This window comes from Cucurbita pepo, chromosome LG01 (genome assembly GCF_002806865.2).
Source record: "Cucurbita pepo subsp. pepo cultivar mu-cu-16 chromosome LG01, ASM280686v2, whole genome shotgun sequence".
Classification (NCBI taxonomy): Eukaryota; Viridiplantae; Streptophyta; class Magnoliopsida; order Cucurbitales; family Cucurbitaceae; genus Cucurbita; species Cucurbita pepo.
The window spans coordinates 1,743,582-1,763,815 of NC_036638.1; the positions used below are offsets into that span (position 1 = coordinate 1,743,582).

At 37.8% G+C, this 20,234-nt stretch overlaps 5 protein-coding genes and 1 pseudogene across 6 annotated transcripts in view; 2 read left to right on the top strand and 4 right to left on the bottom strand.

Annotated features, from left to right (window-relative positions):
- LOC111778850 (60S ribosomal protein L15-1) overlaps window positions 1-322 on the bottom strand; it is a 2,179-nt gene extending 1,857 nt beyond the window's left edge. Inside the window, exon 1 of the mRNA XM_023658838.1 lies at window positions 218-322. Within this exon, the coding sequence (XP_023514606.1) occupies window positions 218-221 (4 nt within the window). The 5' untranslated portion in view covers window positions 222-322. The remainder of the gene's footprint in view (window positions 1-217) is intronic.
- A 1,540-nt stretch (window positions 323-1,862) lies between these two features.
- LOC111778842 (splicing factor-like protein 1) lies at window positions 1,863-7,375 on the bottom strand. Its single transcript, XM_023658827.1, has 2 exons — window positions 4,790-7,375; window positions 1,863-3,699 (listed from the first exon to the last, which is right to left on the bottom strand). Exon 1 carries the CDS (start codon window positions 7,243-7,245, stop codon window positions 4,828-4,830), a length of 2,418 nt encoding a protein of 805 aa, XP_023514595.1. The 5' UTR covers window positions 7,246-7,375; the 3' UTR covers window positions 1,863-3,699; window positions 4,790-4,827.
- A 1,025-nt stretch (window positions 7,376-8,400) lies between these two features.
- Window positions 8,401-10,348, top strand: LOC111791344 (hexose carrier protein HEX6-like). Of its 2 annotated transcripts, none has more exons than XM_023672636.1 (3): window positions 8,401-8,575; window positions 8,788-9,092; window positions 9,173-10,348. In XM_023672636.1, the coding sequence occupies exons 1-3, from the start codon at window positions 8,443-8,445 to the stop codon at window positions 10,235-10,237; spliced, it is 1,503 nt and encodes a 500-aa protein (XP_023528404.1). In that variant the 5' UTR covers window positions 8,401-8,442; the 3' UTR covers window positions 10,238-10,348. The 2 variants fall into 2 exon arrangements, with proteins under 2 accessions (XP_023528404.1, XP_023528413.1); XM_023672645.1 differs by having other exon boundaries at window positions 8,470-8,575; window positions 8,774-9,092.
- A 1,073-nt stretch (window positions 10,349-11,421) lies between these two features.
- On the top strand, window positions 11,422-15,657 carry LOC111802321 (annotated as a pseudogene).
- Window positions 15,658-16,782: 1,125 nt separating this feature from the next.
- Window positions 16,783-17,404, bottom strand: LOC111802376 (transcription factor DUO1-like; the record flags this gene model as incomplete). Its single annotated transcript, XM_023686720.1, has 2 exons — window positions 17,044-17,404; window positions 16,783-16,966 (listed from the first exon to the last, which is right to left on the bottom strand). Coding segments are annotated over exons 1-2 (378 nt in total), but the record flags the coding sequence as incomplete, so codon positions are not given.
- Window positions 17,405-18,252: 848 nt separating this feature from the next.
- On the bottom strand, window positions 18,253-20,234 carry LOC111806858 (putative kinase-like protein TMKL1). Its single transcript, XM_023692365.1, has 2 exons — window positions 19,617-20,234; window positions 18,253-19,144 (listed from the first exon to the last, which is right to left on the bottom strand). Exons 1-2 carry the CDS (start codon window positions 20,089-20,091, stop codon window positions 18,555-18,557), a joined length of 1,065 nt encoding a protein of 354 aa, XP_023548133.1. The 5' UTR covers window positions 20,092-20,234; the 3' UTR covers window positions 18,253-18,554.

The window sequence follows — 20,234 nt, forward strand, 5'->3', positions numbered from 1 at the left end:
AATAACTAAAAAAAAAAAAAAAAAAAAAATCTAGAAAAACGGAAACGAAACAAGGAAGTGATCTTGAAGCTTCACAAAACCTTCAGCAAAAACCAGTGACAACATACGAAGCTGAATGAATTGTGCTAGAGAATGAAAATGCAGGAAGTCATGAAATACATCTAGCGTAAAATTACGCAAAGATCAGATAACAATGAGATGATGCAGAGATACATACCCATTTCTGCAGAGCTCGGCGGAGAAGACGAATGAGGTTAGAGAAAATTGAGGTATATAAGTCTGGTTCTCGAGCTAGGGTTTTTTCTTCGGGCAAGCGCAATATATTTGGCATTTTTTACATTTCTGCCCCTGTTTCCAGAATGGAAATATCAAACGCCGTCGTTTGAGCGCTTTTTAGATTTTACTGATTATTAATTAGGTTTAAAAAGTGTATTCTGAAAAGGAAAAAAAAAATTAAGCAGCCTAAGGTTTCATATTTATTTAATTTTCTTGTCATTTAGTTTATGGAAAAGATATATATACCCACACTCAGGTTTCCTATTTTTATTTATTATTAAAAAATAATAATAATAATAAATAAGTAATATATATATATATATTTGTTGCTGTTAAATTCGAGTATTTTGAATTTAGTTTCTATTAGATTACTATTTTTGAAGTACTAAGTTTAGTTTATAAGATTCAATATACATTTAGTCCCAAAGCTTCAAAATAATACATGTTTCACAAAAATATAGTTATCGTAATTTAATGTTGATATGTCATTTTGACATATCAATTCTTGGGTGTCTTGCTCCTTTCAACCACACTAGCCTAAAAAGATTAAAGAAGATTAAAGTCGACTTTAAATGATCGGTGTCTTACCCCTTTTAGAACTGCTCACAACAAAACAAGAAGGCATTAAAAAATATCTCAACAACCGTTCACAAGTTCTTGTCTAACCTAATCCCAAACGAACTTGAGCATTTAGAGTGTAGGTGTTCACACTTTTTACCTTAGGTGCACTCCGTTCTCTATAACACAATGATCTAAAACTCAACAATATCTCAACAACCGTTCACAAGTTCTTGTCTAACCTAATTCTTTAGTCTAACCTAATTCTTTAGTCTAACCTAATCCCAAACGAACTTGAGCATTTAGAGTGTATGTGTTCACACTTTTAACCTTAGGTGCACTCCGTTCTCTATAACACAATGATCTAAAACTCAACGATAAGAAATATGTTAAGTAATTTTTAAACTTGATCATTAATTTGCAAACCCTAATTCCATGACAGTTCGTTGATTAAAATAATTTCGGCAAAAAAACATGTTAATTTGTATTTTATAACAATAAGCTTAGTCAAAAACTTGAATATATATATTTCAAAACATAACGATAAAACAATAGTTTCGCAAGGAAAACAATTAGAAGCCTTGAAGAAATAACTCAAAGAAACACAAACAAGATCATTGCGCCAGCGACAACATTCAAACCCGAAAACTTCCATCGGAACAGGTAGGATCAATCAAAAAAAGCAACATAATAGCTCATTTCCAGTTAACTCTCATGGAAGTCCTAATAAAGTGACTTGTAAATGACTTGACTGGCTCATATGTACCTACCAACATTATCTCACAAACTAAACTCCATCCAACATTTGACATTGAATGAACGGTCAATTAATCTCAAAGTTGATTCGTTTCGCATGTTAAAACATCTTTAAAAATTTACCATGAAGAGAGATGCCATATATGCCCATTTCAGATTTGAGGACAAAGGCCAGCAACAAATGGGAGTGAACGGCCCCCTCTGTCCCTACAATTTTTAGAAAGATAATGGCACTTCTGCCATAAAGATGCATCTGCATTAGTCAAGTTGCGTTAGTAAAAGCAGGCCATAAATTGGGGGAGACTGTTTTAAATTATGGTCTATACATGTACAGTTTCAACTGCCTTACTGATATACCAAAGATCGGTCATGCAGGAAGTACGACATATGGAATATGCCTCCAAAAGTAACACTAAATAATACAACTCTTCCAGGCAAAATATTTTAAACACTCCCTCAAACACTACTACCACATCCTGCTCCTGCACTGAAACAGGCAATTGTAAATCAAGTTCTTCATCAGCAAGAATCCACGACCAATGCGGCAGACAGCAGGAACCACATAGTGGCACTTTTATCATCTAATACGATTGACCTTAAGAACTCACAGTCATGTCAGCAAAGTCAAAAAATAGCTTACGAAAGAAGCCTAAACCCCTAGAGAGACATCCTTTCTTGTCTTGAAGATTTAAGCCATTATATTATATATGATGGCTATGAAGGACCATACAAAATGGAAATATGAGACCCATGTAAACGATGTGCAAAAGAAACAAAACAACCATACAAGCAAGCACAAGATGCTTTTAAGACCTTTTAGGAATGATGTTTTTCCTTAAACTCCCCTTGTTCCCCACTACCGTGACCATGACAACCAACAGGCAAAGCGAGATTTGAAACAAGTGAGCCACAAATAGCACATTCCATCCAATCTATAAAGTAGGGCACTCACTCGGTGCCTATTGGTCAGAAGCACAACAGCACATTCCACCAATCTATAAGCGAGTTAAAATCCATTGCTATAAAGAACCGGAAAGGTATAAGCTATTGAGCAAAACAAATGGATAATCTAACAAAAGCTTCCCTCACACAAGACGCATTATAACAGGCAGCCAACCAACCAACTCAATAACAACGTACAAATACTCCATGTTTTTCAAGTTTATTAGCTTAGGGTGACTACTGTCAATGAATAAAATAAAGGTTATTATTCAAAAATAATGATCAAGGTCTCATATGTCATCAGAAACCAAAGATGCTACCCCAAGCATGTAGAAAGTTGTCTTTTCTTTTTCCAACATCAGCAGAAAATTATCTAGCACTTTACCGGCAACAAGACAATAAAAAAAAAAAAAAAAAAAAAACACACACACACACACACACAATCAATAGATTTACAATATATAAATTGGATAGCCTGTGATTTAACAAGTCTGACATCTTTAACCTGCCATAAGAGAACTAGAAAAAGTCATCAGAATAGATTATAAACGTGAAGAAATTATTAAAAATGCTATAAATCAAGGTAGTTTTTCCACATACCACCAGGTGTCAAATCTGTAGGGCATGATCCGATGGAAGGCATGAAGAATACCACCACCACCATAATACTTAAATATTTAGAACCCTCAAAACAGAAAAGCATATTATGCTGAACAGAATCATGTTAGCCCAAGCAATCAACATACATCTACCAGAAGAAATGTTAAAGCAATTCTTCTTTGTACCACATAATTCACACGGAAACTGAGGGCACAATTACCTGATTGATCAAGTGATGGAAGGCATCAACGCCATAACAATAAAATATTACTTAGAATGTCAAAACAGGAAGCAATGATAAATAAATTGTTAGGATAAGCAACAAGTATGTATCAAGAAATATCATTACCTAAATCTGTGAAGTAGGTAATGAAGAAAGTAAAAATAATAATAGTAATAGACGAGCACAAATTAACTGGATCCTTCAATACAAGGCAGTGTGACAAGAACTTCTAGCCTGAATCTCTGCAAATGTCAAGACAGTACAGCAAGGTTAAAGAGGTGAGTCCCAAACTCCCAACAAAGTCATGGCAAGAGGTAAGTAATCAGCTCCAAGAAACATCAGTCCTGTCAAATTTTACATGATACCAGTGGAAGATTAATAACTGCAAGACTAATCAACAAGTATACTTCACAACAACAAAAAAGGTGTGGAGAAAACTACAAATTGTATTCAAAGAAAAGATGAGTGCATTGCAATTTCACACTCAATATCAACAACGTCTAAGAGGATGGTGGATTGTTTGGAGAAAAGAAAATGGCACACATAACCATATCACTCTCATATTCATCAACATGTTAGAGGATTGCAGATACAGAAAAGAAACCAGTACAATAATCTATTTTATCTTGTCGGTGATGAAAAGAGAAGAAAATAAAGTAAACGTTCTTCTGTTAAAAGACTAAATATATATTTTAGTCCTTAATATTGGGGTCTTTAACTAATTTGGTCTCTTATCTTTTAAGAGTTTCAACTTAAAGCCATATATAGGTTTTTAAAATTAAGACGTCACAAAACATAAAAATTAATCAATTGAGATGAAAATACCATAAATTTTAATCTTATAAAATAGGCATAACTCACCCTTAAAATGAAAAATATTAAGGCAGATCTAAATATTGAAATGCCTTTTTATATGGCTTAGAAATAAATATTCCAAAAATTCTATACAATTCTAGATACCCTTCATAAGTGTGACTGTGTAACCATACATTAAAAAACTAAGAAAATGAAAACAATAGCCAACTAGTTGGGAGCACTCTGTGTCTTAGAATTAACTACTTTAAAACAAATAAATCATAGATTTTTTTTTTAAAAAAATTTGGATAAAAAACAGAGTGTCAAGAAACAAAACAATAGTCTACTCCTACAGCAGTATGATCCTTCCATATCCAGGGCTACAGAGATAACTTGATCCTGTTTGGCTGTTCAAAAATCAAGACTAATCATACTGAAGGGAGAAACATATAAAAATTGATTAGTAAAAAATGGTTAGGAATACAAAAATGGTTACGAATTAAATGACCATGAAAAAAAACCCAATAACGTTAGTTTCAACAAATGATTCTTTTTCATCAAGGGTTCAAAACTGGAAATGACCCCATTTCACAGAAGTTTACCCAGGGTTTAAAATGACAATAAAGAATCTCAACATACCTCCTCCAAAATCGAAGCATGCTAAATCAGAACTAGAATCATTTCATATCTGCCATGAACTTTTCATACTCAGCATCTGCACCTGATACTGTATTCCCTGCAGAAGGCATAGGAGGAGGTAATGGAGGATTTGTAGACCACGGAACATTCCCGCTGGGTGGTTGAGGCTGATCCGTATTTGATGTAGACATGGGTAGTGGATGAGTAGAAGCTGCACTATAATAAGGTGGGTAACCGTATGAAGAAGGCGGGTAAGAGGGTTGAGCAGTTGGTGGCATCGAATATAAAGTGCTCCCGTATGCAGTAGTTGGCTGACTAGTAGGGTTTTCAGATGGCAATCCTGGCGGAAAACTCTGTTGTGCTTCACCCGAAGACACTGGTTGAGATGGAGCACCAGGGGGCGCTGTCTGGACTTGAGAATACTGGACGCCATAAGGAGGCATGGCCTGACCCTGAACTGGCGGATAGATGTTAGAACCTGGAGGTGGAGGGGGATAAGAAGCATATGGAGAAGGAACTGGGGGACCCCATGGAACTGGAGTTCCTGCATAATTTGAAGGTGGAGGAACATTCCCAAGAGGACCACCCGGCATAAACTGCTGAGATGGATAGACACCAACAGGCTGGCTTGAAACTGGATAAGTGGGCACAGCCGATGCTGATGGGCAAGGAGGTACAGTAGGCTGCGGTGGCTTCCCAGCAACTCGAACAGCAATTGTTCGGCCCTCTAGTCGATAACCATTCATGCTGGCAATTGCATTATTTGCCATCTGAACATCAGAATACTTAACAAATCCATAACCTTTGCTCAATCCAGAAACCCGATCCTTAATAACCTTAGCCATCACAATATCACCAAATGTTGAAAATAATCTAATCAAACCATCATCATCAAAAGTTGGAGGCAAATAGCCTATATACAAGTTTGTATCGTCATATTCCTTAGCAGGTTTCACACCGTTTGCACCAACGCCAGCTTGTGAAGCATTGCTGGCGCTTGTTGTATTGTTAGCCCAAGGAGGATTGTTTCCTGAAGTGCCCGAACCTATTGCCAGTGTAGGGGTCTGCTTGGTTGCTGATTCTGGAATCGTGCCTCCCAACTCTGCCAAGAAATTCTGATATTCATCATCCATCTTTTTCCCAGTCGTTCCCTTCACTGGGCAATCAATTGTCGGATGCCCACCATCGCCACATATTTTACAAAGTACGTCACTCTTAAATGTTGAAGTCCGCGAGGGGCATGCATATTGACGGTGCCCTGCCTCGCCACACAACCTACAGAATTCTTCATCCCTTATGGTTCCATTCAAGGCAGCAAGTTCCCTAAGCTGCTGCCTCTTATGCTCATTCAAGACCTCGTCAACAGGTTGTAAGAGCTTCTCTACCATCTCCGCCGCAGCCTCTAGTGATTCCTGCGTTTCAGCCTCAACTAGAACATGCAAATCCTCGTTCTCAGCCGGATCATGCTTTAGGTCCCTCTTTTGTTGCAATCTACCTTCTTTTACAGACCCTTTGCCCCTAATTACAATTTTTGCGCCAGTTTGCTTCTCCATCCTCTTCTGTGTATTCCCTCTAGGACCAATAATCAGCCCAATAAAATTGTAACCTGGGTATTCCTTCATCGGTATATAAAGCTTCTTCTGAAGCTTCGGGGGCCTGTAATCAGCTGGGGGCTTAAATGCAGGATTCTTCTTAATTATCTGAGAAATTATCTCTTGTCTCTCTGTGTTCAATTTTTCTCGAGCACGATACTCCCTAGTATTGATTCTTATTCCCATATTGTCATATATTGGCTCCGGGGAAGGCGAACGAGCACCTTCAGACCGATCATCCAGAGGCATACCAGATTGCAACATTCTACTGATCTCAAGAAGCCTACTATTCAAAGCTTGAATTTCAGGGTCGAACTCAATACCTCCCATAAAATCAGGAAGTTGAATTACCGGCTTGGGCTCATCATCAGCCCAGCGAGACTTCCTCTTCCGCGTACCGCTCCCAGATTCACCACCACTCTGGTCATTACTCTCGGGCTGAGGGTCCCATCGGCTCCGACGTCGGCGCCTACTCGTGGTCTCCTCTTCGCCACCGGAGAAGTCCTTGTCGGTGCCACTATGAGTGTTCGTAAATCCATTCTCCGACAGCAGCGGCCTCTGAATCTCCACCTTCGGCACATTATTGGCACCGATATGAACACCATCGGCCGCTTGGTTGTCAGCATATCCATTCCCAGAACTAAACCCCGGATTCTCCCCATGAGAAATCGAGGAGTTTCGACCTTGGAAATCCTGAGCTTCTTGTCCCGACAATAAGGAGGAGTTGTGATAATCGGAAGTGGGCGGGATAGAAGAGTCACGATCGTGGTCTTCGAAATTTTCGGGAGTAGAATAATCAGGAGGATAAGGAACTAGGGTTTCGATGGCGGAATTAGGGTTAGGGTTTGAGTTGAGAGAGTCCATGTGGAGTCCTTGAAGAGGAGAAAGAGATCGATGCGAGTAACAAAGAAAGTCGACCGTTCCGCTGTTTGCAAAGGAGAACCTGAACGCTTAAGCATACGTTTCGATAGGGTACGGTCTTTCTGGCACTCCCAAGCCCGCCGCTTANTTTTTTTTTTTTTTTTTTTTTTTTTTTTTTTTTTTTTTTTTTTTTTTTTTTAATATACTTATCTTTTGGATAATCACTTTAAATTTTTTTAAAAAATTAAAATATATTTTTACGATTATCAACCAACAACCAATTCTGGATAATCCTTAGCACTACGCTCTCTCTTGCCCCCTTATCCTAAATGCTATTATCGGTGTGCTTGGACTGTTACAGTTGTTATCAGAGCTAGACAGCGATGTATTAACAAAGATATTGGATCTCCCAATAAGCTATTATCGGTTTGAGGGAAGAACGGAACATTTTAAATTGTGAGGCTGACAATAATACGTAACGAGTCACAACGGACAATATCTACTAGCAGTATGTTTGTGTTGTTACAATAGTATTAGAGTTAGACCGTTGTGCCAGCGAGGACGCTAGCCCCAAGAGAAGTGGATAATGAAATCTCAAATCAGGAATGAAACATAAATAACATTTTTTTTTTATAAATGTGAAAACCTCTCTCTAACAGATGCATTTTATAATTATGAGGCTGACATATAAAAGTAACTTTGATATTATTTTTACCAGCAGAAAGCTCGGAAAAGTCCAAAAAAAAAAAAAACATTATCTGCTTGATGGATGTAGGCCCTACCAAATATGCTGTTTCTCTATATATTTATATATATTTATATATTTTTTTTAATATTTTATAAAATATAAAGGATAGGTCAGAACCAGATATATATTGTTGTCTTCCCCTATAATTTTTTTTTTTTTTAATATTTTATAAAATATAAAAGATCGGTCAGAACCAGATATATAATTCTGTCCGTGATTTAACTGATGGAGTGCTCAAATTAAATTAGTATAAAAACAAATTTCAAAGCTATGATTTTTCAAATGAATTAAATATGATAGTAGCTTTCATGTACTAATGTGACACTAAACTACATAATTTAATGTTGATCTTTGAAAATACGAGTCAATAGAGTTTGCTAAAAGCTTATCATCATCATCTTCTTCATCAATCTCTCATCCTCTAAAGAAACAGTAGCAACCAAGATTTATCAATGGCTATTGCAGGGTTTGTGAAGGGCACAGGACAGAATGATTATAAGGGCCAATTGACGTTATTTGTGCTACTTTCTTGTATGGTGGCTGCCATGGGAGGCCTCATTTTCGGCTACGACATTGGAATTTCAGGTATCTATTGTATCATGCTTTATTTTCAACATAAAGATGGCTATATGTTCGGTTCGGAATCACTGATCTCTTCAATGTCATGATTACGTATTCCTTACTTATAAACTTACGATTAGGTAGGAATCGGATTCGTAAAATATGTTTCCACAAATTTCTTTCAAGTTCTCACGAAGTTTTGTGTGTGAATGATGAACAAAGCTACTGTTGTGAAGGTGGAGTAACATCAATGGAGCCATTTCTGAACAAATTTTTCGCGGAAGTGAACAGAAAGATGAAAGAAGATGGAGAAATAAGCAACTACTGCAAATTCGATAGCCAACTCTTGACCTCCTTCACGTCTTCCCTCTACATTGCCGGCCTTGTTTTCACCTTCTTTGCTTCCTCCGTCACCAGATCCTTCGGAAGAAAGCCTTCCATTCTCGCCGGCGGCGTAGCCTTTCTCGTCGGTGCCGCCAATGTCTACATGCTTCTACTTGGCCGGATACTGCTCGGAATCGGCCTTGGATTCACTAATCAGGTTTTGTTCTAATCGCCTTCGGTTTCGGGTTTCGTAACCCTAATTGAGAAATTATTGGAATTATGATGATTTTTCTTTAGGCGATTCCTCTGTATCTCTCGGAAATGGCACCGCACAATTACAGGGGAGCAATCAACAATGGCTTCCAACTCTGCGTTGGAATCGGCGTACTTTCGGCTAATCTCGTCAATTTCGGAACCGAGAAGCTCAAGAACAGCTCCAGTTGGCGAATCTCCTTAGCTTTGGCTGGGGTTCCGGCGTCGCTATTAACCTTAGGTTCGATTTTCTTACCTGAAACTCCAAACAGCCTGATTCAACGCAGCGATGAACATCAAAAAGCGAAGAAAATGCTGCAACGGATCCGTGGAACAGACGACGTCGACGCGGAATTCGAAGATCTCGTGAAGGCGAATGCAACATCAAAGGCAATCAAGAAACCGTTCGCGAAAATTACTCAACGAAAGTACAGACCTCAACTTGTGATGGCCATAGCCATACAGTTCTTCCAACAAGTAACTGGTATCAATGTCATTTCATTCTACGCGCCAATTCTTTTTAGAACTGTTGGATTAGATGAAAGTGGTTCACTGTTGTCGGCAGTCGTGGTTGGGGTTGTGGGCACTACAGCGACCTTAATTTCAATGCTTCTAGTAGACAAGCTTGGGCGAAGAGCTTTGTTCACAATTGGGGGAGTTCAAATGTTTGTTTCGCAGATAGTAATTGGAAGCATAATGGCTGCTCAACTGGGTGATCATGGCGGGCTGAGCACAGGGTATGCGTATCTTGTTCTTGTTTTGATATGCATATATGTTGCTGGGTTTGCGTGGTCTTGGGGTCCTCTTGGTTGGTTGGTTCCGAGTGAGATTTTTCAGCTGGAGATTAGATCAGCTGGGCAGAGCATTACAGTGGCTGCAAATTTTCTCTTCACTTTCGCCATAGCTCAGAGCTTTCTCTTTATGCTTTGTCGCTTGAAAAGTGGCACTTTCTTCTTCTTTGGTGGATGGGTTTTGATTATGACTTCCTTTGTGTTGCTTTTCTTGCCGGAGACTAAGTATATTCCCATTGAACAGATGGATAGGGTTTGGATGGAGCATTGGTTTTGGAAGAGAATTGTCGTGGAACCGGGACAAGAGTCGAGAGTATAAGGAACGGATGACCACTCGACATAAAATTGTTATAAGTCTTCACGACTACTTCAATTGTTGTGGAACCGGGACAAGAGTTGAGAGTATAACAAACGGATGATCACTCGACATACAATAAGTCTTCACGACTACTCCAATTGTTGTGGAACCGAGACAAGAGTCGAGAGTATAAGGAACGGATGACCACTCAACATAAAATTGTTATAAGTCTTCACGACTACTCCAATTATTGTGGAACCCAGACAAGAGTCGAGAGCATAAGGAACGGATGACCACTCAACATAAAATTGTTACAAGTCTTCACGACTACTCCAATTGTTGTAGGACCCGGACAAGAGTCGAGAGTATAAAAAACGGATGACCACTCGACATAAAATTATTATAAGTCTTCATGACTACTGTTGTGGAACCCAGACAAGAGTCGAGAGTATAAGGAACGGATGACCACTCAACACATAAAATTGTCATAAGTCTTCACGACTATTAGTTCATTCATACATCTCTCTTTTAATCGGGTCATGATCACTATCATTCAAATGTGGTTTTCATCAATTAATACATAGCGACATCTATTTAATCTACAGAGACCCACCCGAGTGGAAAATGGAGGGAGTGCAGAGATATTATCTCCGTGAGTTAAATGGGAATAGGGACGAATACTTGTCCTCGCCCCGCCCAAGTCCCTACCCATCTCAATTTTTATAAATGAATATAAATATATCTATATCTATATATGGATGGTGTGAATATTAATTTTTTTTAACATTATATTATAATTTTGCTAATTAAATATTATTTAATTGATGTTTTATATTTTAAAAAAATTGTCCTTAGTGTGTGTGATGGTATAAAATAATAATAAATTTATATAATTTTATAAGTTAAGTAGAATTTCATAAATATTCTATATAATAAGATTAAAAAAATTAATTTTCTTTTACGCAAAAATAAATACTATAGAATATAAATTGCAATTTATTTTCTAGTTAATTTTTTAAATATGGTAATGGGTTATATTTTTCGAATTAATATATTAAAAGAATGGAATTATTACTTCAACGGTAAAGTTCGGAAACCCAACTCACCAACTGTTTCTTAAAACCCTCTAGATATTGTTGTAGTCGTTCCACGTGGCGGAATTCTATTTGCCTAATCACATCACAACCGTCCGATTTATTATTTGAGTTTGCACACTCGGTGAAATTTAATTTAATTTAATTTATTTTTTTGGAGGGAGTCTTGGCCTTTGAGGGACCTCATGATCTTCAGCTTCTGCAAGCTGAGCGCGGTTTTTTTGGCTTTTCGGAATCGTGGGTACTTAAGTACAATTTTCTTCTTCGGTTTTCTCGGCCAAGTTCTTGTGCGATTCTAGGGATTTTCCTGCTTTGTTGGTACTCGATTACGACTGCGAGGTAGAATTCTTTACTGGTAGAAATTTCTTTATGTTTGATCAATGTAAGCAGTTGTGATTGATTATCGTTAGTTTTCTTTTCTCGAGCTCGTGGATTTTTTTTAATGTTATTTCTCTTTATTCTGCCACTCTCTGATTTTTGTTCTTAATTCAAAATTCTGTTGTCGGGAAATTTAGCAGAGAATTCGACTTTGAAATAATTTTGTGATGTTATTTGGACGATCTTGTGCGGTAGTCGATTTTTATGTTTATGGTTGAGTTGTGTTTCACTGACAGTGGATGGTTCCTAGATTTTTGCATCGGATATGACTAGCTTGTTTGTTTTATCAATTTTACTGGGATGAGGAAAGAAGTGAAATGTTTAAAGAGTTCTAGTGGATGACTTTATTAGTTTTTTCACTAATTTTTACTAGGAATGGATAGAAAATGAAATATAATTGAGAGTATTGAGACAGTTGATGATAGTGTTTAGTTGAGAATGAACTGAATTATAGTAATTAAGTTTTTAGTCATGGATGTCAGATTCCTTATCGTTCGGGGTTTCTTTTGAACTGAATTTAATAGTGTAAGGGAAAGTATGAATCGGTGCATCATTTGATGAGGTGCTATTATTTTGAACGTCGATGTATTGTTCTGCAACAGGCATAATCAATACACAAATTTAAACTGACGCTGGTTTCAAAGTTGGTCCAATGCCTTCTGTTAATACTTCAGAGTGGAAGGAGAAGGCTGGTGGTTTCTTTTCTTCATCAGGTACTCTTTTCAGTACTTAAATGAATATGATTTTGTTGTTTGCTCTCCTGCATTTCTAATTCTCATGTTTTCTATCCTATAATGATATATTGCAGGAGTAAAGCTGAAACAAGCTGGACAATCAGCTGGAACTTTCGTTGGGGGAGTTGCAAAGGATGCAAAAGGAAATGCTGTTGATGTGGTTGAACGAGTTGGTTCTGTAGTCAAGGGCGGATTGGCTACTACTGGCACATTCTTGAGAAAAGGCATGTCAGAGACAAAGGAGAAAGTTGTCGTGGGGAAAGATTAAAGTTGAAGAGGTCATTTCGGCGAAACTTTTCTTTTCCATTTTTATGTTACATGAAATGATATTTCCTTTCATATTCGACTTGTGTATATTTCTTAGTTTGTAAAAAAGACTGCACAAAAGTACAATACAACTTTGACAGTTGAACGAAGGCAGAAGGTAATCTTCATCCTATACAGTTGACAATTTGCCTCTCTTCGCATATTATACCCGTGATCTAACTCATGTTTGTTTACAATTATGCAGGAGGTTGCCAGTACTGATGGTAAGTTTCTGAATTTTGTCCATTTAGTTTATTTAATGTTATCGAGTAATTTACACGTTTGAGCTCTCTGCAAACTTTTCTTGCATGGGTCTGTATTAATTTTTTATTTTGATATGAATCTCTAGTATTTGGAGTTCCAATTGAGGTAACCGTACAAAGACAACAGTCAAGCAGGGTCATTCCACATATTTTGGTCAGATGTGCTGAATATCTCGACTCGTCAGGTACCGGATTTCAAAATTACTTCCATACATGAACGCGTTTATACATGTTTTTTTTTTTGCATGTGACGAAAATTCCATCGAACATTTGCCTTGCTTATCCTTTATTTTTTTTTTTTAGGGCTAAACTCACCATGGCTATTTAAGTCTGACGGAGATAAAAGGGTTCTTCAGCAGTTGGTGTCAATGTATAATCAAGGTAAAGGAAGTAGTTTATGCGGTTAAGTTTTGTCTTTTGTGATCTACTTTCAATAACTTCACAATGTGTGTCGGTTGCATACATTTTTCAAATGCCAATGCCCCAGTACCTGAAGGTACAAATCCAGTTGATATAGCAGCTCTAGCTAAATGTTACCTGGCCAGTTTTCCTGAGCCACTAGTCACACTTAAGCTTTACAATGAGATCAGGGGTGCACGTACAAGACCTTAGAGTTTATGACTGCACTATTTCTCCGCATTAGCCAAACAGCACTGCTTTATAAGGCAGGGTCTCTATCTCTCTCTCTGTGCATGCATACATGTTCGTTCATTTCTGTTGCATTCTTGTTTATATAGGACTGTTTATGAATTTGAGCTGGCATGTAAGAATATATTATGTTTACTGGTCCTCAACAAGGCTGGTGCTCTCTCTTGTGTGCATGCTTACACATAGATCTTTTTTTTTTTGTTTATTTAGGTCCATTTATGAGTTTAAGTTGGCTTGTAAGAACACATTTATGCAGTTTTTTAACTAACTTTATGTGATGACCTCTGCTTTAATACAAACTTCAAACCTTGAAAAAGTCACTTGGTATGCATTTATCAGAGGTTGTCTTGAATTAACCATCGTCATAAAGGATTATTTTATATGCTACTTGATATCGAAGCACTACATACATTTTAGATAGAGAAGCTTGCGTGCAAGGCTGCAAATTTTTACATGTTCGAAAATAACTTATTAGTGCAACATCATGATGACCCATATATTTATGTGTTCAGATATTTCAGAACCTATATCTCATAATCTTTCTCGTGATCAACATGATATACTGTCATGCGTAGCCAATGATGTATGCCTTTGATGGTTTGGGTATTTTGGCTATTATTTTGCCTGAGACGATTTATGGATGTCTCTTCAGGGTTCTATGCACAAATTTCTAAAGCAAAGCACGTGCTGTCCAGGACACTCTAATTGTAGCTGATACGATTTTTTTATTTTATTTTTATTTTTTATATTGCTAAATCTTTTCTGATGTGTAATTGCTAATTTTCTGCATTGAAAATTTGACCTTTCTTGCCTAACTTTTGGAGTCATCATTCTTCTCATATACTCAAACGTAAATAGTCCATTCATGTTCTTTGTTGTGTTGCTAATGTCTGTATTCCTTCAATAGATGGATGCTCGTAGGAGATGACTCCTATAATAATGTGGCAAAACGGACAGGCGGCCAGAATTCTATCGGGAATATTGGGATTATCATTCTAAAAATTCTTCTGCAAAGTCCTCGAATAATACATCACCTACTTACAGTGCATGGGACATGCTTTCAGGTAACTTGGCCAATCCTTGATATTTGATTGTTTGCTATGTGCTTTATAATTGGAAATAACTCTAGATTTTTCCTCTTTTGGAGTGGACATTTCAGTCGCATGCTTTGGAATGAGAATGATGGTGATGAGTTATATTATCCATTTAATATTGATTGACAATCTGAAGTGTGTGAAAAGACCTACCACCTTTTTATGCTGATAATTCTATCTATTTAATAAAATTTATTATGACTACTGTCTTAGATGTTCAACTGAGGAAATGTGAAAGGTATTAAGTAGTGAGGTTTGGGCATATTCCAACCTTTACCCTGCACTTTAGTAGCTTTGAGTAGTTTACTGTATGTGGGCTTGCTGTTAATTCTTTGTTTAGGTAGTGCACTGTTTTTAGTAGTTAGTGGTTAATTAGAAGCTCTTATAAAGAATACGATGCTCTGTCTTTGCTACCCCTACTTTTAATTCATATAATAAAGCTCTCTTTGAACATTCTTGCGGCGAATCTTTAGGCTGCATCTGTATAAGAAGTGAGTAGGGACATTTTGAACCGTTTAGCCTTTAATGTCCTGTTCATTAAGCTATTATTCATGGTGCAGCATTGAAAACTCAACACATATATTGTTAAGAAGGAAAATAGTTGTGCAAAATTATCCTCGATTGTCCTTTCGATGGTCCCCCTGGATTAATTTTCACTATTTTTGTTTTTGTGCTTCAGAAGAGAGTGATGATACAGATGCTTCCTCACACATTCCTTTGGATGATGCCTTGCTAGTTGACTATAGTGCCATCGAGGTCATTCAGTGCCTCATAGAACATCATAAGGAAATTTTTACTAATGCCAATTAAACAATTTGGAGATAAATCAGCAGCAGTTATTTCCTCGGGCGACCTTTATTCTTGGATGAATTTTGATACAAGTCTATCTCTAGCGACAGGTCTATATCTGAGAGTTATTTTCTTAGTTCGATTGGCCTGGTTGGTTAATTAAACTTAAAATTTGTTCGGATGTGAACAGCTAGCACAGTGAAAGAAACTACAGTGTGATGCATAAAATGGAGCGCGTTTAGTTGTAATAACCTTCCAGGATTTACTTCTGTTTCAAGTTATTGATCTGAAGTTAGATATCTGTTGTACATACAACTAATACTGCTGTTATATTTAGCGTGTGAATAATAATTCTATTTACAATGTCAGTTGGACATACAACTTAAACTTTGTTCTTCTTCACATAATATTTGGGCCACCCTTAACTAGTGCATTAGTGTTAGTTTGATCGCACCCTTAACTAGTGATTGTTGATAAGAGATATACTCTGATAATAGCACCCAGGAAGTAAGCTACACAATTCAACCAGAGACACCGAGGAAAATAGCAAACTAATAAACTATGACAGGGATGCATTGTCTATTGAGCTAGTGGAGCTTGGATGTTAAAATGAAGGGGGAGGTTGATAAAAAAAATCAAACAAATCAGCTGAGAAATCGTCAAAGCAATCAACAACGGTTGCATGGTAAGGGTTTCCATTCTCAACTTCTAAACTACTTTCTGCTTTGATATCTTGTTCTTTAGGCATTGAACTGCTCATGAACTGCAGGGAGCTTTCTATTTTTGAAGTCTGCCCTGGCTCAAGCCCGTCCTGCAAATTGGAAGCAATGTGGTGTGGCGCCAGTTCGAGGCAGTCTGGAACCATTCCGATCTCTTGTGAGGATTGGGTGATTTGGGAGATGCAACAATGAGGAAAAGGGTCAAAGGGTGCTAGCATGTGTACGGATGGAGTTCCAAATATTTGATTCTCAGTTTCCATAGCTATCATATTTGACTGTACTGATAACGATGCCATTTTATGCATCTCTGCATTTCCTAACTCGAATTCATTCTCAAAATGATCGTTCCAGGTTGATGATCGTTTCTCCAGCTGAGAGGAGACGGGGGTAGGAACCTGCAAATACATCAGTCAAGGTTGGATATCTACAGATCACAGAGTTGTAAGTTGTAACTATTAACTTGGATATCAAACTATATTACCTCTAAATCAGGAAATACATGATGAAGTCTTTGAGATTCTGAAATTTTCTGGTTATGTTTCTGAGATTTCTGTGGTGGGGTTTGCAAAATCCGTCCCAATCTTTTCCTCCTTGTACTCCAGAAATTCTTCACATCATTATCCGTCCTTCCCGGCAAATACGTAGCGATTTTCGCCCATTTATTCCCAAACTGTGCCTGTAATTCTATTACCACCCTCTCCTCATCTGCTGAAAACTTGCATCCTCTGCACAAATACTGATTTCCTCTAGAAATTGGAATCTATACAGCAATTCAAATTGAAATTGAAATTGTATGACTTACGTCTTCAAGTTGGGTTGAAGTTTATTAACCCAACGGAGACGGCAGGATTTTCCAGTCCTAGGGAGAAGTCCTTTGGATCGAAGGGAGCTCCAGTCTCTTGCACCAAACTTGTTAACATAGTTCATCAGAACCTCATCTTCTTCAACACTCCATGGCCCTTTCTTCATCTGCGTTCCATCTCTTTTCCTTTCCATTTCTTGAACAATCCTTTTCTATTTCAATTCAACTTCTTCTTCAAAGTGAAGGGCAGCGTGAAATGGGGTGTGAGAAAGTTATGAACTTTTTATCTTTGTTCTTGCATCTGTTGATCAATTGCTTCTGCTGCTCTATGCTTGGCTCCATGGAAGTTTTAGGAGGTTTAGCCATTAGATTTTGGATGAGATTTTGATCAGTGGATTAGATGTTGTTGTGTTCCGTTTCTTAGTTACGTGGAAGTGAAGTAGTTTGATGATTCTGTGCGCTTGCGTACACTGGATTTTGGTTTCTCCCACTTAACATGAGTAGCGGTTTCGACGGTTAGTGGTATGATCCATATCCCCGCCTTTGTGTTCTTGGTTTGAATTTAGCGAAATTACTCTACTGCCCTTCTCTTGGGCTGAATATTACATTCTAACCACGGATTTTTTTTTTCCTCACTTTATTTTTCACGTTCAATCTTCGTAATTCGTGTGTGTATATACCTTTTTCAATAATATATATATATATATATATATATATGTGATAATGTAAAGTGCATATAGGATAGATCGCATAAAACCGTTATCAAATAATCATTTTTTTCATAAAAAAAGAAAATAAAATTGCTTCAGATACTCGAATATGAACGAAATAATTGATCGGCAAAAGTTCTAGTTCATTGATTAACATGAACATAGCTCAACTAAAATATTTACTACTCAACGTATACTAAACTAATAAAATAGTTATAATTTTAATGTTGTGAGTTAAATATTGGAAGGAAAAAAGTTGATTAATTTTTTTTAAAAAATGAAGTCACTGAGTAAATGTGTTCCATATCCGACAACCAAAATCACTATCAGTCGGTGGCTGTTGACTTAGCAATGGAGAGGGTGAGCGTGAGGAGAGCTCAATGAAATTCCACCATATATATCAGGTTGGGCGGATTAGGTGCGGGTTGAGGGGTTGAGTTGAGAGAATCAACACTTTTATTTCAAGAATGTCGGGAGGAATGACTTAAAAAGAATTAGAATAGTTCAGCATCATGTTTTATTGAATCAGTGTTCTAAAAAACAGAAATCTATTCTTCAAAAGACTTAATTAAACGGCCTTTAATATGGATCCTTCAACAACATTCTTATAACAGTCCAAGGCCACTGTTAACAGATATTGTCCACTTTGATCCGCTACGTATTGACGTTAGTCTCACAGTTTTAAAACACACTCGTATAAAGAATGATTCGTTCCCCTCTCCAACCAATGCGGGATCTCACAACAGGGGTGGATTCGCTCCCCGATACCAACTTGTTCTAAAACCTCTTCCAAAAGATGAATTATGTGCTGATTTCGTTGAGTTTCTGAAGCACTTGCTTCATACTTGGCCTAAGAGCTGGAGAAGGAGAACAGCAAGCCATAGCAATCTGAAAGAATTTGAGTATCTTTTCTTCAGTGACACTGTTTCCATCAACGCTGCTAAATACAAGTATTTCTGGATGGAAAAGCTCTCCAATTCTATGCTCAAGAACAGCATTTCTCATGAAGTTAGGCAAGTAACAATCCTCGCCAGGACTCGCCTTTTTGTCGATCGGTTCCTTCCCGGACAGCAACTCAAATAAGATTACGCCGTAGCTATAGATATCGCTCTTCTCATTTGCATCCTTCATCTTGATCAACTCAGGAGCTTTGTAGCCATTGCCTGCTGAAGCTTCAACCAACTCTTGTGCAGAAGATGAATTCAACAGCAAATGTAGGCCGAAATCCGACACGAACGGTTCGTAGTTTCGATCCAAAAGAACATTCTTTGCCTGTAGATTCCCATGGATTGTTGGCTTTTGCAAACCAGTGTGGAGATGATCCAATCCTTTCGCTATACCAATCGAGATCTTGTTTATTACCGCCCATCGATGCGAGTCGCCGTTCCCATCTGCCAAATGAAATCAAAATAGATTGAATCATAACAAGAGGGTTGGGAGGGAGTCCCACATTCGTTAATTTAGGGAATGATCATTCGTTAAGTAAGGAATACATCTCCATTGGTACGAGAACAAAATACACCACAGAGTCTCCCCTGATGCCTATGAAGCCCTCGAATAGTCTCCCCTTAATTGAGGCTCCATTTTTTCTCTGGAGCCCTCAAACAAAGTACACTACTTATTCGACACTTGAGTCACTCTTTTTACTACACCTTCGAGACTCACAATTCTTTGTTCTACATTTGAGGATCCTATTGACATGGCTAAGTTTAGGGCAGAGCTCTGATACCAATTACGACTCTCTACATGATCATTCCCTAAATAAACCGACGTAGGACTCTTCTCCCACTAATCCCGAACAAAATTGTCGGGGAAAATGAAGATTCAACCAAGACCCATAAGAAGAAATATGGATTTCTTTACCTCTAATGAACTGAGCCAGATTCCCATGCCTGTAAAATGGATGAATCAGGAGCTTCTCTGTTCTTGGACCTGAATAGAATCCCAAAAGAGGCACCAAATTTTGGTGCCTAATGTCACCCAAGAACTCAATCTGAGCAACAAAAGCCTCAAACCCAGCAGTACAAAGTGGCCTCAGGAACCTCAGCAGCCTCACAGTGCTGCTCCCTTGCAGGTAGGCCTTATACAGAGTTCCATGGCTGGCTTTTCCAATCACTTCCCCTGGAGCTTCCAATATATCAACAATGGTAAGATCCTCTCCGCCATGAAAACTCACCAATTCTTCTCTCTGTTCTTCCCCATTTTCCCTCTCCTGGTTCCTCTCTGTGTCGTTGTATTCATCCTTCCCTTTTCCCCTTCTTTTCAAGAAGATGAAGATGATAATGGCCGCAACTGCAATGGCAACCACTCCAAGAACAAGATTGAGGATCTGGGTCATCTTTGTTTGGGGGAAAGTTTGGTTCTTTGAGCTAAAAAAGTTGAGTTCCCTTTGTTGGTCAATGATTCACAGGAACAACCTTAAAAACCAGAGGGGAATATGAAGAGAAGAAAGAAGAAGATGAAAAGGAGCTGTTTGGTATA

What these genes read in the sequence shown, in the direction of transcription:
- LOC111778842 (XM_023658827.1), bottom strand. Translation starts at nt 7,245, where the DNA reads ATGGACTCTCTCAACTCAAACCCTAACCCTAATTCCGCCATCGAAACC.
- LOC111791344 (XM_023672636.1), top strand. Translation starts at nt 8,443, where the DNA reads ATGGCTATTGCAGGGTTTGTGAAGGGCACAGGACAGAATGATTATAAG. An exon ending in CTACGACATTGGAATTTCAG is followed by an intron (nt 8,576 to 8,787) that starts GTATCTATTGTA and finishes ACTGTTGTGAAG; the next exon opens with GTGGAGTAACATCAATGGAG. An exon ending in GCCTTGGATTCACTAATCAG is followed by an intron (nt 9,093 to 9,172) that starts GTTTTGTTCTAA and finishes ATTTTTCTTTAG; the next exon opens with GCGATTCCTCTGTATCTCTC.
- LOC111806858 (XM_023692365.1), bottom strand. Translation starts at nt 20,091, where the DNA reads ATGACCCAGATCCTCAATCTTGTTCTTGGAGTGGTTGCCATTGCAGTT. An exon ending in TCTGGCTCAGTTCATTAGAG is followed by an intron (nt 19,145 to 19,616) that starts GTAAAGAAATCC and finishes TTCATTTGGCAG; the next exon opens with ATGGGAACGGCGACTCGCAT.